Genomic DNA, 15732 nt, shown 5'->3' on the forward strand with positions numbered 1-15732 from the left:
TTTAAGATTTGTTTATTTACTATATGTGAGTACACTGTAGCTGTCTTCAGACACTCCAGAAGAGGGCGTCAGATCTTGTTACAGATGGTTGTAAGCCACCGTGTGGTTGCTGGGAATTGAACTCAGGACCTTTGGAAGAGCAGTCAGTGCTCTTAACTGCTGAGCCTTCTCTCCAGCCCACCTCTCTGTTTTTTAAACATCTGTATTTATTTGATTAATGTTATTTCATTGTGTGTGCACGCGTGCTTGGGTGTGTGTAGGTCAGAGGTCAACCTCTGGAGTTCTCCATCTTATTTATGGAAGCAGGATTTTTTTTTTTTTTTTTTTTTGCCTGAATTGAATTCAGAGCTGAAATGACTTGGCCAGTCTAGCTAGCCAGCTTGCTACAGGGATTCCCTGTGTCTGCTTCCTGTTTGCAGGGATTATAGGCAGCTTGCCAGAATTGCTTGGCATTTATGTAGGTGCTATGGATCCAAACTCAGGTCCTCACCCTCTTCCTGTAGAGCCCTTCACTGGCTGAGCCATCTCCCTAGCCCTATTTTTATCTGTTTGAACGAGCATTTCTTTTCTTGTGTCGCCGTGTTGTCCCGTGTCTGTGGAGGACCTCCCTGCTTCTGCTAGTGATGGGCATAGAGACCCTGGGCGCACTGGTGAGACCATTCAGCTCTTGTATCCCTTTTGTTAGAAAACTATACCATTCCCAAAGGAACATGAGGTGCTTGCCTTGTAGGAGAAGGAGCCTTCGCTGCTGCTCAGGCTGGTGGAGGTGGCGCTGCTGGTGGGTGGGAGCGGCTGCAGCTGTAGACCTGCACTGTGGGCTCCGTCCATGGCTGTCTAGTGGGGCATCCTGCCGGGCTAGGCTGGGCGGTGGACCTGCTGCTAGGCAGGGTGTGAACTGGAAGCCATGTCTCCCGGTGTTCACCTCCTTCCAGCAGCCGCCTAGCTCCCTTCCTCAGCCAAAGGACTCCTCTGGTCTCTTTTGGTTGATTTACTGTCGCATCCTCAGCTTCCCTGAGAAGGAAGCGGCTCGTATCTCTCCCCAAAGCTGAGGGCTTGTCTTCTGACTCTGGCCAAGCTCTGCGTGGTGGAGACACACATAAAAAATGCATGTACATGAGACACAGCACCCAACGTCACTGCTTGAGAAAGCTCTTCCCACAAAGTACGACTGGCCGCACAAAAGGAGACTGCGACAGCCTGATTCCCTTAAAAAAAAAGAGATCTTCCTAAAGCTCTGTTCTTGGCTCTTAGACATTCCATTCCCCCTCCTCCGATTACATCCTGATTTAAACTCCCATTTCCCCCATAAGCTTGAGGGCCAGATAATAGGCCACCCACATCCGCTTCTCCAGGTCTCCGAAGTCAATTTATCAATAGATCCCATGGTCATCAGGTTGGCAGCATGTGCTAGCAATCCCAGCACTCAGGGGAGGTTGTCGCAGGATCCCAGGATAGCCTGGGCTACCTAATGAGATCTTGTCTTAGAGCAAACCAAAGCAACCGTTACAGCAATAAACACCCAAACCAAACCAAATCATGGGAGATTCAACTTAGGAAGGAAAGAATAGGAAAATCTGCCACGGGGAGGGGCACTGTACTGGGAGGCGGGGTCTGATGCCCGGGTCAGCTTGGCTCTCTGAGCTGAAACAGAGATGATGATCACCCTCTTAGCTTAACTGGACTGGTGTTTTCAGTGTTTCTCAGATGCTTCTCCCAAACAGAGAAGAGAACATCTGCATCAAAGGCTCTCGGTGGAAACCCTACCACCAGATTAAAAGGCCCCGTGTAGTCTTCTTACACTTTAGAAAAAAAAAAAATCGACGGGCAGTGGTGGCACACGCCTTTAATCCCGGCACTTGGGAGGCAGAGGCAGGCTGAGTTCCAGGCCAGCCTGGTCTACAGAGTGAGTTCCAGGACAGCCAGGGCTATACAGAGAAACCCTGTGTCGAAAAACCAAAAAAAAAAAAAAAAAAAAAAAAAAAAAAAAAAAAAAAAAAAAAAAAAATTCAAACGTACAAAACAAAATAACCCCACCCAAAGCACCAAACAAAAACCATTTGAATTTATATTGTATTGTACAAACTGGTTACTATATTTCATATTATAATCCTTAATACATTATCATCACGTCTGTGTGTCTGAGGGCCCTGCCGTGTGCGTTTGTGGAGGTGGTGGGAGTCAATCCTCTTCTCCACACAGTGTGTTTCAGGGATTGAACTCAGGCTCCCAGGCTTGCTTGACAGGTGTCTTCACATGCTGAGACATCCCACTGGCCTCCTGATGCATTTTGGATTGGTTGTGCTACCTTGCGTACTTCAGCCAGGTTACCCCCAGCTTTTGAGCCAGTTTCCTTAGCTGTGAAATGTGACTCATGTTTCTATGCCATGGGTGGCAGTAAAAATCCAATGGGATATGGTGTGCAAAGGTGCGCACAGTGGACGGCTGGCAAGGGCCACGTGCGGTATTATTACTTTATTTAGTTCTTAATTTCTTTCCTTTTTGTTTTTGTTTTTGTTTTTTGTTTTTTGGAGACAGGGTTTCTCTGTGTGGCCCTGGCTGTCCTGGAACTCACTCTGTAGACTAGGCAGGCCTTGAACTCAGAAATCTGCCTGCCTCTGCTTCCCAAGTGCTAGGATTAAAGGTGTGGGCCACCACTGCCTGGCATAGTTCCTAATTTCTAACACTCATATATTTTTTTAAAGATTTATTTATTTATTATATGTAAGTACACTGTAGCTGTTTTCAGACACCCCAGAAGAGGGCATCAGATCTCATTACAGATGGTTGTGAGCCACCATGTGGTTGCTGGGATTTGAACTCAGGAACTTTGGAAGAGTACTTAGTGCTCTTAACTACTGAGCCATTTCTCTAGCCCCAAACACTCATATTTTTAAATGTGTGTATTTGCATGTTCATTTAGATGCATGACATAGCTTATGTGGGGGGTCAGAAGATAGCTTTGTGGAGCTAGTTCTTTCCATCCTACGTATTGGTCCTAGGGATTGAACTCAACTCATCAAGCTTAACCGCAAGTACCCTGACCCACTAAGCCATCTTGCAGGTCTACTCCCCAAAGTATTGTTCATTCATACATATATGTTCTCATCTCCCAGGCATCTAACCCAAGAAAGAGTTGAGGGCCAAGGTTTCAAAACACTGTATATCCCATAGTTTCTAGTCCCACCTGCCTCCTGTTGCACACCTAGGAATAGCAACGGCATGCACTGATGTCACCAGACCGACAGGCCCAGATACCAAATGTCGGCTTAGTACAGGGCAGCCACGAAGACCCAGGTTGCACCTTGTCAAAGGGCCTGAAGTTAAGTTGTTGCTGCTGCTGTCATTTGAGACAGTATTCCCATAAGAAGCCCTCGTCGGGCAACTCTTTGATTGCCTTCCATATGTTTTTTGTAAGACCCAATGTGTATAGGATTGACTGGGAACCCTAATTCTCAGGGAAAACTAGGCAGGCATAATTACTCTTGGACTAGACTGCACGTGCGTGAAAGCAGTTCTGTGTTAGACGTCTGCATCTCTGTCTTGATATGGTTAAGATAGGGGTGCTCTAGGGCTCCTTCCACCTGGGAGAGACCTAGGGCTGCTTCCAGTCTGGAGTTGAGGAGGCCCTGGATTGAAGATACCTGTCAGGTCCCCTGCCGCCCCTGGAAACCTAGCTCAGAGCCTGGCAAGGTGACTTGCAGAGATGCCCACTCCTGACCAAATGTAGAGCCCTTGGTACACTGTGGTTTAAAAAAAAAATGCCATATTCAGGACCCACGGCCACAAACTGATTGATATACACAGCCCCACCCACAGGATGTCAGAGAGTGCAAACAGGCCTTGGGGACCAGGGAGGCCACCTCTCTCTCTCTCTCTCTCTCTCTCTCTCTCTGTCTCTCTGTCTCTCTGTCTCTGTCTCTGTCTCCGTCTCTCTCTCTGTGTGTGTGTGTGTGTGTTGAGTTCACTGGCTTTTAAAAAGCAGCTTCAACTTTCCTCTCTACCCAGGCAACCCCCAGACCTCTGAATACCCAAAGACAGAGAGAGGAAGATCCTCCCTGGGCTGGCACATATTATCACCCCAAAGCCTCCGTGGACTCTGCAAGTTGCATTCCCTTATAAGGCTCACACTTTGGCCTGGTGATGGCTTATTGTCGGTCCAAGGCTGACATACGTCCAAGAGGCACACAGCCAACTCAGTGTTGACAATCCCAGTCACAGCTCATGGTCACTGACCCAAGAGAATTCACAAAGTGCCTGCTTCCACTCCAACCCCCCGGCCTCATCTAAATGAATTACTCCATTAATCCCACCGAGCAAGTTTTCCAGCGAGAATAACAGCCTCGCGGCCATGAAATTGGCTGTAACTGAAAACAAGGGTGTGTGTGTGTGTGTGTGTGTGTGTTCGCGCGTGCGCGTGCGTGCCCGGAGGTCTTGTCACCACCTGACGATTCAGTTTGACTAGAGAACGTCGGTTTCATGTCAAGCTTTCCTTTCCCCGGGGCTTTTGAGCACTGAAGGGTGACATTCTCGGAGAGACACACCTCTGTTTCAGTACCAAGCGCAGAGCTCCCTCCATCCACCTGCCAGCTGCACCGGCTATTTCCAGCATGCTGCAGCCGGCAGTCCTGGCCTTCCACTTCCTCATCTGGTAACGCCCAGCATCACCTTCATTAAGGCAAACCCGTACCCACCCTCTTTAAAAATATGGAAGAGAAAAAAAAAATCGGAGGCAACAGGACCCAAACTGACAAGGCTGGCAACAACAAGGCAGATCGTATTTATACTAGGGTGCTGTTCGATAGTCAAAAATGCGCTGCTTTTCCTAAAACAGCAAGCCTGAATTCAAGTTCCCCCCTCCCTCAGTCTTGACCGTGACTCACCCGGGACGTTCCTTCTAGATCCACCTATCCCAGGTTCCGGAAAGGCGACCCGGACACTCCGTGCCACCCTTAGGTACAGCCTCTTGGATCGCTACCCAGCTCGGAGTTGCCAAGGGGCTGCAGTGTTTTGCTTTTAAAGGTCGCGACTTGATTTGTTACACTGCCTGCCAGTCCCAAGCTTGGGCAAAGCCTTTGCTCAGGCGAATGGCTGTTGGGCGGGGATGGGCGGGACATCCTGAAATAATTGGCTGCGTCGCCAAGCTCGCTTGAAGCGTAGGAGCGACCTGACACTCACCTGCAGGAGTCCCCTCTAGCGGCCAAAGGAAGAAGTCGGCGCTGCGTTGGTCCCCAGGTTATGGCTGCTCACCTCCACCTGCCAGACAGGTAGGCTGGGCTTGAGTAGCCCGCCTGGTGTCCCCCGCAGCCTGCGCTAACTGCCACCGACTGTCCCAGGCGGTACCTCTCCATCAAATAGCTCCAATATCAAAACCCAGCAGAGCTCTGACGTGTCTCGGCGACCGTGCGTACCCCTTCTTTCCTGCGCCTGCGTCTCACCTGTTGGCTGTATGGCGTCCTTAATCTCCCAGAACGCCTGCAGCTCAGCAGTCCTGGGAGGCTGTCAATCATCCTAGTCCCCCACCCCCATCCCCACCCCCGTCGCTGCTTCCCAGGGGTTCAGGGGTGACCGTGTACCTGCGCCTGGAGCTTCCAGCACGCTCATTTTCCTGCAGTCGCCGTTCAGTTCAGAGGCTCACAGCAACCTCCGGGGGAGATGTTGAGATCACACAGGTTTTACGGGGGTGGGGTGGGGGGGGATGACATTGGGGAGATCTCAGCGATGGAAAGGCGGTAGAGCTGGGAGGGAGCATTTAAGAGGGGATGGAGCTGCCTATTGTATTATGGGAGATGCCCAAAGACCAGCTGGGCCGGTGCGAGATTTTCTTCTTGAGGCGTGGGTGGCAGGAGCTGTGATCTGAGGACCAAGCGGGAGACACTTTATAACAGGGGACTGTCCCATACATTTAAAGGAGACGCTGGTGGGTTTAAGTCGGGCTGTGAATAGGCACTGTGGCTGCGATGAAACGCGAATGCTCTTGGAATACTGCACGGTTGCCCTTGTGCAATTGTGTCATCAACCTTCCTGCTCTCACACTCAGGGCGTGGATGGATAGGAACGCTCGGGCTTATTCCTTCGATGAGTCACTCAAACAACAAACCAAACAGACACAACTACCAAACAAACACGAAACAAACAGCAAACAAACAAACAAACCAATCCCCAGAAACAAAACCCCTAAGAGTTCTCAGCCACAGGTTCTGCCTAGCATTGTCAACGCGAACCCCAAAATTCTGGTAGCTTTTTTTGTTGGTTTTTGAAACGGCTCCAACGATTGGTCAACAGCTTTCCACGATGATAAAGAAACAGAGGACACCACTGGCTAGAGTTAGCCAGTTGCCTGCCGCTGGAGTCTGGAATGTTAGGGCAGTGGTTGCCATAGCGACCGGGCTGCTGAGGGATAGATTGACTAGTTAGGAACCAGCTCCTGTTAAGGGACTGGTCCTTGAGGTCTTGAAGAGGACTCAGCGCACTCCATGGGACACCCACGGAGACCTCCATACTCCGGGTGCGTGCGGAATCTCTGTGCCCAGTTGGGTGGTGCCTCGGGGGCCGGAAGGTGCCACTTAGGGTGGGAGTGGGTCAGCGGAAGCCTCAGTGTACCAATCTGAAAAGAGCTCTCCCTTGGGCCCCGTAAATGGTTAGACATCTGACGCCCCCTATTTCAGTCTTTGAGGGGTCTCAGAGCTGGGCGGTGGGTGGACCACCAAGAGCCGGCTCTAACAGAACCCTTCTGGTACTCCGGGTCTTCCTCAGCAAGTTTCTTTTATTCTGGGCCCCGTTTTGGCCATCTATGAAATGAAAGTCCTGGCTTCTTGAAGCTACTAACCAGTTGGTACAGTTCCATGTAGGCCTTGGACACACTCTCTCACCAAGCAAAATACCGAATGGATCATTCTCCTGAGACTTTGAAAAGTCCTTTGAATCTCCTGTGCCTCCCATTACCCTCCAGGAGGGATGTTTCAAGTTGGAGGCACCCCTCATGACTCCTCGGATGCGGGAGGGCTCCTGGCCAGCAGCATCCTGTCTAGAGCTAGGTTATATCTGTTCTCTACCAACTGCGCCGGGATTCTATGGAAAACTGGAAAGCAAGACAGATATTTGTTACCTTTTGGTGGTAGGATGATGTACTATTTGACATTTGTATAATTTCTTAAAAATTTCCACAAATTTAATAGTTTGCATGAGAAGCATGAGAAGCATAATTTTAAAAAATGTCTTGCACTTTAAAAAAATAATTTATTTTTATTTTATGTACATTGGTGTTTTGATTGCATGTGTGTTTGTGTGAGGGTGTCAGATTGCCGTTGGAATGGGACTTACAGACAGTTGTGAGCTGCCATGTTCATGGGAATTGAATTCCTAATCCCTGAGCCATCTCTCCAGCCCTGAATTTGTTTCTTTAAAGACAAAGTCTCGCTATGTAGTCCTGGTTAGCCCAGAATGCTCTATTTAGACCAGGCTGGCCTCAGACTCACAGAGATCCATCCACCTCTGCATGCTGGCATTAAAGAAGAAAACATCACCCCAAAATTCTTTTAAAAAATAACTTCTGTTTATTTTATGTCTTATGGATACCTTGTCTGCATGTAGATTTCCGCACCATGTACTTGCCTGGTGCCTCTGGAGGCCAAGAGATGGAGGGCATCGGGTCTCCTAGGACTGGAGCTACATATGGTTTTGAGCCTCCACATGAATGCTTAGAATCGAGCCCAGGTCCTCTGGCAAAATAGCCAGTGCTCTTAACCACTGGGCCATCTCTCCAGCCCTGCTGTTTTGGGTTTTTTTGAGATATGGTCTTGACCTATGGTCCAAGCTGTCCTAGAACTCAGTGTGTAGACCAGGCTATCCTTGAATTGTGATCCTCTTGCCTCTACTTCTAAAGTACGAGGATTACAACTCATTCTGTTGTTGCTGCCAATCAAACCAGAGCTTTGAGTTCACTAGACAAAAAATGAGCCACATTCCCAGCATCCTCAAACAGCATCTTCCTTACAGGCAGGGCTAAAAATGGTCCTTACTAAGACAGCAAGGTCACACTGCAGTGTGGGAACACTGCCCTCTGGTCATTATTGATCGCTGTTTGGAAATATCTTAATGTTTTAAAGCCGTAATTTCCCACGATCTTATTAAATGTTAAAATCTTGGATTATTTTAAAGAAGGCTACAAATTGGCCTTGTGAAGATGAATCCAGCAAGGAGCACACATGGAGAAAGAAAGTTCTAGACGGACGTAAAATTGTTTACTCGATGCTCCATTCAGTAGGATTTAGAGACAGGGTTCGTGCCTTAGGGTGAATGGGTAAAATGAATCCAGAGTCAGCTCATGAAGAATTAACTGCTTTGAGATGAAACTGTGCACATGCTATTGACAACTAAAAGAAAAAACAAAAGCAGAATAATAGCCCTAGCTACATAGGCTAGAAAACTCTTTAGATATCAGAGAGCAGGTGGCCCAATAATGCGGTCTCCAAGGGATGTTGTCTCACTTAGTGAGTGTCTTAGTCAGGGTTTCTATTCCTGCACACACATCATGACCAAGAAGCAAGTTGTGGAGGAAAGGGTTTATTGAGCTTACACTTCCACACTGCTGTTGATCACCAGAGGAAGTCAGGACTGGAACTCAAGCAGGTCAGGAAACAGGAGCTGATGCAGAGGCCATGGAGGGATGTTACTTACTGGCTTGCTTCCCCTGGCTTGTTCAGCTTGCTCTCTTATAGAACCCAGGACTACCAGTCCAGAGATGGCACCACCCACAATGCCCTTGATCACTAATTGAGAAATGTTCCACAGCTGTATCTCATGGAGTCACTTCTCTAACTGAAGCTCTTTTCTCTGTGATAACTCCAGCCTGTGTCAAGTTGACACACAAAACCAGCCAGTACAGTGAGGGAGCAATTTCCAGGCTGCACTGCAGGCAGGAGGGCAATGGAAACTAAGTCTAGCCTTCTGAATTGAAGTGCACTAGGGACTGCATCTTGGATGCCCCCAAGGCCTGTTTGTTGAGAGCTTGGTCCCTGGCCTTTGGTGGTATTGGGTGTTGTGGAACCTTTAAAAGGTAGGGCCTAGTGGAAGGAAGTTAGGTCCCTGGGCGTGTGCTGTTGGAGGAGCTATTGGGACCCAGCCCTTACCTGGGTTTTCTTTGCTTCTCTGGATGCTGTGGAGAGACCCCCCCCCACTTCCACTCTGTTGTGTTCCTGTGGTTGGTGCTGACATAGGCCCCGAGTGGCGGGACGGGTGACGAGGGACTGAAACCTTGGAAGCCGTGAGCCAATTCAAGTCTTTAAGTATTTTGTTTAAGTGATGGAATGCTACCTGACGTAAGGATGTAGAGGTCAGAGTTCAGGGAAGCCAAGGAATCCTGACTATGATCTAAAATACCAGAGGAGACAGCGGCATGGACAAAAAGCCGGCAATCTGAAGAGATCACTTTGGGTGTTGGCTGTAGAGCGACCTGCCCAAGCGTAAGAACCCAACAAGGATGGAGGAGGCAGGGCATTTCCCAGGGTCAAAGAGCTCATGACACTTCCTGTCCCCATAAGCCAGGAGGGGCACTGTGGTACACGGGGGGGGGGGACAGGATGATTCCATAGAAGCATCAAGCCTGGCCACCGAGGGTGTGGCTCAGTAGCATCATGCCCAGCGAGTGAGGGTGTGGCTCAGTTGGTGGAGCACTTGCCTAGCTTACACGTGTGTACCCCTGAATTCGATTCCCTGCCCCCATCCAGGGGCTTGGATGGTGATGTATGCAGGCAATCCATCAGTCAGGAAGCGGTGGCAGGAGGATCGGAAGTTCAGGGTCATCCTTAGCTCCATAATGAGTTTGGCAGCCAGGGCTACAAGAGATAGTGTTAAAAGAAAATAAAGTATCATGCCTTAGTAGTGAAGATAAATTACTTCCAGAATAAAAACTGCTCTGAATCTTCCCAAGTTTGAAAGCTTGGAGGAGTCAAATCTGCAAGTTACCAAAAACAAGCCAAGGGAAAAGAATGCAAACATACAAGAATAGGGATTTCACATTGTCTGGTACCAGCACAAAGATCCGGGAAAATGGACCCCAACCAGGAGAGCAGTCCCAGTGAAGGCAGATATTACAGGACCAGCAGAAAAGCACTCCAGAGAAGCCATTACAGACTGGAGAAGACTGCCCCAAGAGAACAAAGGACAGTCACCATGAGGCTGGCCGGGGAAGGTCTTTTTAAAAACAGAAAGATAGCCAGGCGGTGGTGGTGCATGCCTTTAATCCCAGCACTTGGGAGGCAGAGGCAGGCAGATTTCTGAGTTTGAGGCCAGCCTGGACTACAGAGTGAGTTTCAGGACAGCCAGGGCTACACAGAGAAACCCTGTCTCGAAAAGCCAAAAATAAAATAAAATAAAATAAAAACAGAAAGATAAGAAATGCTGCCTAAGGGTGCAGGGATGAGTTCGTTTTTCTCTGTTGATTAAAGACATAAAAGGTGGTTAGAGAAGTGTTACCAGGCATCCAGGGCAGGTGAGCTGTACACCTCATGATGGCCTGGGAGGAAGGAAGAGGGTGGAGGGGAGAAGCTGGCATGGAGATCAGAGACATGGTGAGGACAGGATCTTTTCTTTTCTTTTCTTTTTTTTTTTAGATTTATTTATTTATTATATGTAAGTACACTGTAGCTGTCTTCAGACACTCCAGAAGAGAGCGTCAGATCTCATTATGGATGGCTGTGAGCCACCATGTGGTTGCTGGGATTTGAACTCAGGATCTTCAGAAGAGCAGTTGGTGCTCTTAACCACTGAGCCATCTCACTAGCCCCGAGGACAGGATCTTTTAAAAAAAGATTAAACTCGGACTGGCAAGATTAAGCTCAGTGGGTAAGAGCACTGACTGCTCTTCCGAAGGTCCTGAGTTCAAATCCCAGCAACCACATAGTGGCTTACAACCATCTGTAATGGGATCTGACGCCCTTTTCTGGTGTGTCTGAAGTAAATCTGGGCCTGAGCCAGCAGGGCCGACCAGAGCGAGCAGGGTTGATCTGAGCAAACAGAGGTCCTAAAGTCAATTCCCAACAACCACATGAAGGCTCACAACTATCTGTACACCTACAGTGTGTACTCATATACATGAAATAAATAAATCTTAAAAAAAAATAAGATTAAGCTCAAAGCATTGGGGACGTTGTAAGCATACTTGAGCTCTGGACAGCATCTGAAAGAAAAAAGAAGAAATAGTTATGCCTAGGTAGTCAGACCCAGCAGGTACCCATGGCAATTACCTGGTAAACCACCCAAACAAAACAAGACAAAAAAAAAAAAAAAAAAAAAAAAGTAGGTGGAATCTGTCGTCACGCACTCTTTAAAACCTATTAATGGAGAAAGAAAGGCAGGTTCAAGGCGAGCCAGGGCTACATAGCGAGTTATTGTCTCCAAAACAAAACAAGGAAACAAAAATTAGGTGTGTTAAAAAAAAAATTCTGTGAGTTCAAGGCCAACCTGGTTTACATAAAAAGAGTTCTAGACTAGCTAGGACTACACAGTGATGCTCCGGTCTCCAATAGCAAAACAGCTCCTCAAACAAGACAAGAAAAAGCACAGAGCGTGCAGAAGAAGGGAGTAAGGATTACAGTGAACCTCTTTCTAACCGTGGGGCCAGAGGTGGGGATGGAGTGTGGAGGCAGAGCTAGTGTCTGGTGTGCTCTAAGTCCCGAGTTCAGACTTCAGAATAAAAATAGCAGAACACCATATTTTAGGGCTGGGGTTATAGCTCACTGCATGGTCCTGGGTTCGATCTCCAGTTTAAAAATAAAATGAAAGAAAGATTCCTTTAAATATGAAGGAACAGTTGTTTTTTTTTTTTTTAAAGATTTATTTTATTTATGGTTGTACAGATGGCCATGAGCTAGCATGTGTGTGGCTGCTGGGAACTGAACTCAGGACCTCTGCTGCCCCGCTCTCTCCAGCCCCGCTCCCTCCAGCCCTGCTCCCTCCATCCCTGCTTGCTCCGGCCCCACTGTAATACACTGTAGCTGTCTCAAACGCACCAGAAGAGGGCGTCAGATCTCATTACAGGTGGTTGTGAGCCACCATGTGGTTACTGGGATCCAAACTCAGGACCTTTGGAAGGGCAGTCAGTGCTCTTACCCGCTGAGCCATCTCGCCAGCCCCGGAACAGTTTTTTTTTTTTTTTTTTTTTTTTTTAAAAAAAAGGCTGGGTAAGGGTACATATTAATGAGGGAACATATTAATAAGAAATATTAGTAAAAAATATTAATAAGAAATACTAATAAGTCAGAACAGGAATATTACCAGGCTTAGAGAGAGGCATTTCAAAAGTACCTATCAATCACATGTGTGCAGGCATCCCTAACAACAGTGCCTCAACATACATGCAACACCAGGGAGGATGCTAGAAATAGAGAAGGGCCAGCAGTACCGCAGCACTAGGTGGGAAATTGGAGCATAAAAGGCTTGAACACCAATGCTGAGCAGTTAGACCGGGTTGGCGCAAGTGTGAAACAACATAGGAAAACTCAAAAGCAACCACAGGAAGAAGTCTGGGAAATCCCCCAACAACTTGGAAATTAATTAGCCGACCTCTCTGTTTCAAAAAGAAATAACGAGAGTTAATGGTGTAAACTGAGAGGAAAATAAAATGTAACGAATCAAAATATATGAGATGCCATTAAGACGGTACCTATGGACATATTTAAGATTAAAACATTGGTTTTTATACTAAGTGGTAAGAGAGGTCCCAGTTTAGTGGTCCAGGCTTCCTCCTAAGAGTTAAAAAAAAAAAAAAAAGCAGATGGAATGCACAGGAAGAAATGGCATGGAAAAGCCTTTGCTTTTCAAAAGATGGTTGATAAAGCTCTAGCAGACTTGTCAACAAAAGTCTATAAAATGTAAATTGTTAGTATAAGGAATAAAGGAGGGACAGGTCCGCAGATCTTAACTTAAAAAGGCAGTTCAGCCAGGGGTGGTGATGCACACGTTTAAACCCGGAGCTTGAGGCACAAGCAGGCTGCTCTGCAGAGCAGAGCTACCTAGTGAGACTCTGTCTCCAAACAAGCCAGGACCGTCAATGACCGCTGTGAGCAGCGTTATGCTAACGAACCTCATGGAGATGAAATGGAGACATTTCTTTGAGATGTGCTTATTACCAAAGCACCCTCCAGAAGAAGCGGACAGCATTAAGTGACACAGAGGGACTTTGTCATTGCGAACCCTCCCTCAGCACCAGGCCTTGACTTCATCTGTGAATGGAAAGGAGAGATGATGTGAGTCCTAAGCAAACACTTGAGGCTAATGCCAATACCAGGAAGTAAAAAGGGAAGCAGGGTAGACAAGATGGCTCAGCAGGGGAAGGTGCTTGCTGCCAAGCCTGGTGACCTGAGTTAGATCCCAGGGAACCATACGGTGAACGAAGAAAGTGGACTCCCTCCAATTGCCTTTTGGCCTCTGCATGTGCATGCACAGACACACAAATGAATAAATAATGGAAAAAGAGAGAAATATATACCTTTAAACTCATTTTATGAAACAAAAATCAAAGACATTTAAAAAAAATAGAAGAAAGCTACCATTTAGTAGTCATGCACATAGGGTCTGGAAGTCTGCATTGCCACCAAGTAGCACTAATTACAGAAATTATAGATTTAAAAAAGTTTAATTAGTGTAAGTCAGTTAATATACCCGCAAAGAATAATGACAGGGTCAGGTATACAGACAAAGATGAGGTATTCCACAAAATTCAGTAGCTGGTACTACACAGGAAAAAGAGTTGTAGGAAATTAGGATTAAAAATGAAAAAATCTTCTATTTAAAAAAAGAAAATCTTCCTAGAGCCAAATGCAGTGGTACACACCTTCCTTCCCAGCACTCAGGGGGCTGAGGCAGGAGCATCATGGGTTCTCTAGGCCAGCCTGGGTTATTACTATATAAGGAGACCTTGTCTGCCAAATCAACTAATCATACCAAAAACCCCTTATAACTAACATCATACTTAATGCAGAAAGGCTGTGTGTCCCTACTCAAGCTGGTATTAAGATAAATATCTGCTCTGGTCAGCTACCTTCAGGGTGGCTTTGGGTGCCCCAGGCATTGCAGTGTTACAAGGGAAGAAAGTAATGGCCCTACATTAGAAAGGGAGGCAATAACCCCGGTCTTTTATGTGTGGATGGTTATCTCTATTAGAATTCCTAGTCTGGAGGGAAGCTTTTAGAACCAGAAAGCAAGGCTAAGTCAGAGAACATAGGTTCAATATATAAAAATCACCAGAAATGGAGAATTGGAAACGGTCGCCTGGGGGTGCATTCAGGGCTAGACTGCTTGCCTGGCTCCCATCTCCAGCACCAATTCTCGTGTCAAAGCTTTTTAAAAAGTCCATTTTTGTGACATAGGAATATGAACCCCCTAGGGTTCCATTTAAGAAAGTCTGTGTTGGGATGGGGAGATGGTTCGTAAGGCAGGTCCCCAGTGGGGACCTGAGCTAGGATCCCCAGAACCTATGAAAAGCCGGACACTGCAAGCAAGGCAGAAGGCAGGTTGTTCTCTGACCTTCACTCGTGCACTGTGGCACATGCATGCCGCTCTCTCACAGGGGCTCACAAAGATGTGCAATAGCTATACATTGATAAGTACAAGCTACTGCTGAGAAATGTAAATATATCAAAATGGGAGCTCTGCCAGATCAGTGGCTCTTAATACTCAAGGAAGCTAAAATATTCTCATGGAATTTTTGATGCAGTCCCAATCAAAATCTAGGAAAGTTTTTTTTTTTTTAAAACAAGTAACCTTTTCTTTCTAGGCGTGTGTGTGTGTGTGTGTGTGTGTGTGTGTGTGTGTGTGTGCGTTTACGCATATGAAGTGTGCAGGTGCCTGTGGAGGCCGGAAAAGGACATCTGATTCTCTGAAGCTGGAGTTTGAGGCGTTTTGAACTTCTCTATGTGTGGGTCATTGGAAAGAGCAGTGGATGCTCTTAACCACTGAGCTGCCTCTCCAGCCCCAGGAGGATTGGGTCAGTAGCACTTGATCAACTGATGGTCACATTTGTGTGGCATTGTGACAAGAAGCGCAGAAACCGGAAGAAACCAGTTCCCGAGGGAAATGACTGCAAAAGCACTCGCCAAGTTTGTGGTGTACAGATAACCTTAGTGTCTTAGGCACGGTGGCGTATAACCCAGCGGCACTCATGGTCAAGACTCATACCTTCACCGCTGATGAATTGTACTGTATGTGAGTTATATCCCAACCACACCAAGTAAGTTAATAATGAAGATACGGCCTAAAGCCTCCATAGCCTTATCTAGCAGTGACAGGGACCTTGGGTGGCCTCCTTAATTCTCGCACAACTGTGTGCTTGAAACCCGGGGCTTCCCAGCAGTTGGTGGACTCTTCTGCCCTACAAGATCTCTCAACCTAACCCGCCGTTAGCAGGGTAAAATGGCCCCTGCAAATGCCGTATCTTATTTCAGGTATTTAGAAGGACGTGAGGCTGTGGTTCTCCTCAAACAGACGAAACATGTCCCAGAAAGTTGCTAACTCTAACAACCTTATCCCGAGAGAAGACCTTGGCAAACCTGATAATCGTGCTGACAAAATTCAGAAAGGTGAATTCAGATGACAACATGGCTGCTCCAGTACCTGAGAGCACAGGGGCAGTGGTTAGTAAATCCTGATGCTAGCCACAAGCCCATCCTCTGGGAGTGTATCTCATGGATTGCTGGGAGGAAACTATTAGAAAGGATGAATGGGGAGGGGGAGGGG

The 15732-nt window shown here is 47.2% G+C and overlaps 2 protein-coding genes across 5 annotated transcripts in view; one reads left to right on the forward strand and one right to left on the reverse strand.

The window, feature by feature from the left end:
- The window catches only part of Nipal3 (NIPA like domain containing 3), a 40499-nt gene extending 34278 nt beyond the window's left edge, over positions 1-6221 (reverse strand). For 2 of the 4 annotated variants that reach the window (XM_031379061.1, XM_031379064.1), the window contains exons 1-2: positions 4881-5029; positions 724-1077 (exon numbers count right to left, since the gene is read on the reverse strand). In XM_031379061.1, the coding sequence (XP_031234921.1) occupies positions 724-828 (105 nt within the window). In that variant the 5' untranslated portion in view covers positions 829-1077; positions 4881-5029. Of the gene's footprint in view, positions 1-723; positions 1078-4880; positions 5030-5175; positions 5254-5573 lie in introns of those variants that run through there. The other 2 variants (XM_031379062.1, XM_031379063.1) reach the window with 2 other exon arrangements.
- A 140-nt stretch (positions 6222-6361) lies between these two features.
- The window catches only part of Stpg1 (sperm tail PG-rich repeat containing 1), a 45109-nt gene continuing 35738 nt past the window's right edge, over positions 6362-15732 (forward strand). The window contains exons 1-2 of the mRNA XM_031379065.1: positions 6362-6505; positions 15441-15575. Coding sequence (XP_031234925.1) covers positions 15488-15575 — 88 coding nt within the window. The 5' untranslated portion in view covers positions 6362-6505; positions 15441-15487. The remainder of the gene's footprint in view (positions 6506-15440; positions 15576-15732) is intronic.

This window comes from Mastomys coucha, unplaced genomic scaffold (genome assembly GCF_008632895.1).
Source record: "Mastomys coucha isolate ucsf_1 unplaced genomic scaffold, UCSF_Mcou_1 pScaffold18, whole genome shotgun sequence".
Taxonomy (NCBI): domain Eukaryota; kingdom Metazoa; phylum Chordata; class Mammalia; order Rodentia; family Muridae; genus Mastomys; species Mastomys coucha.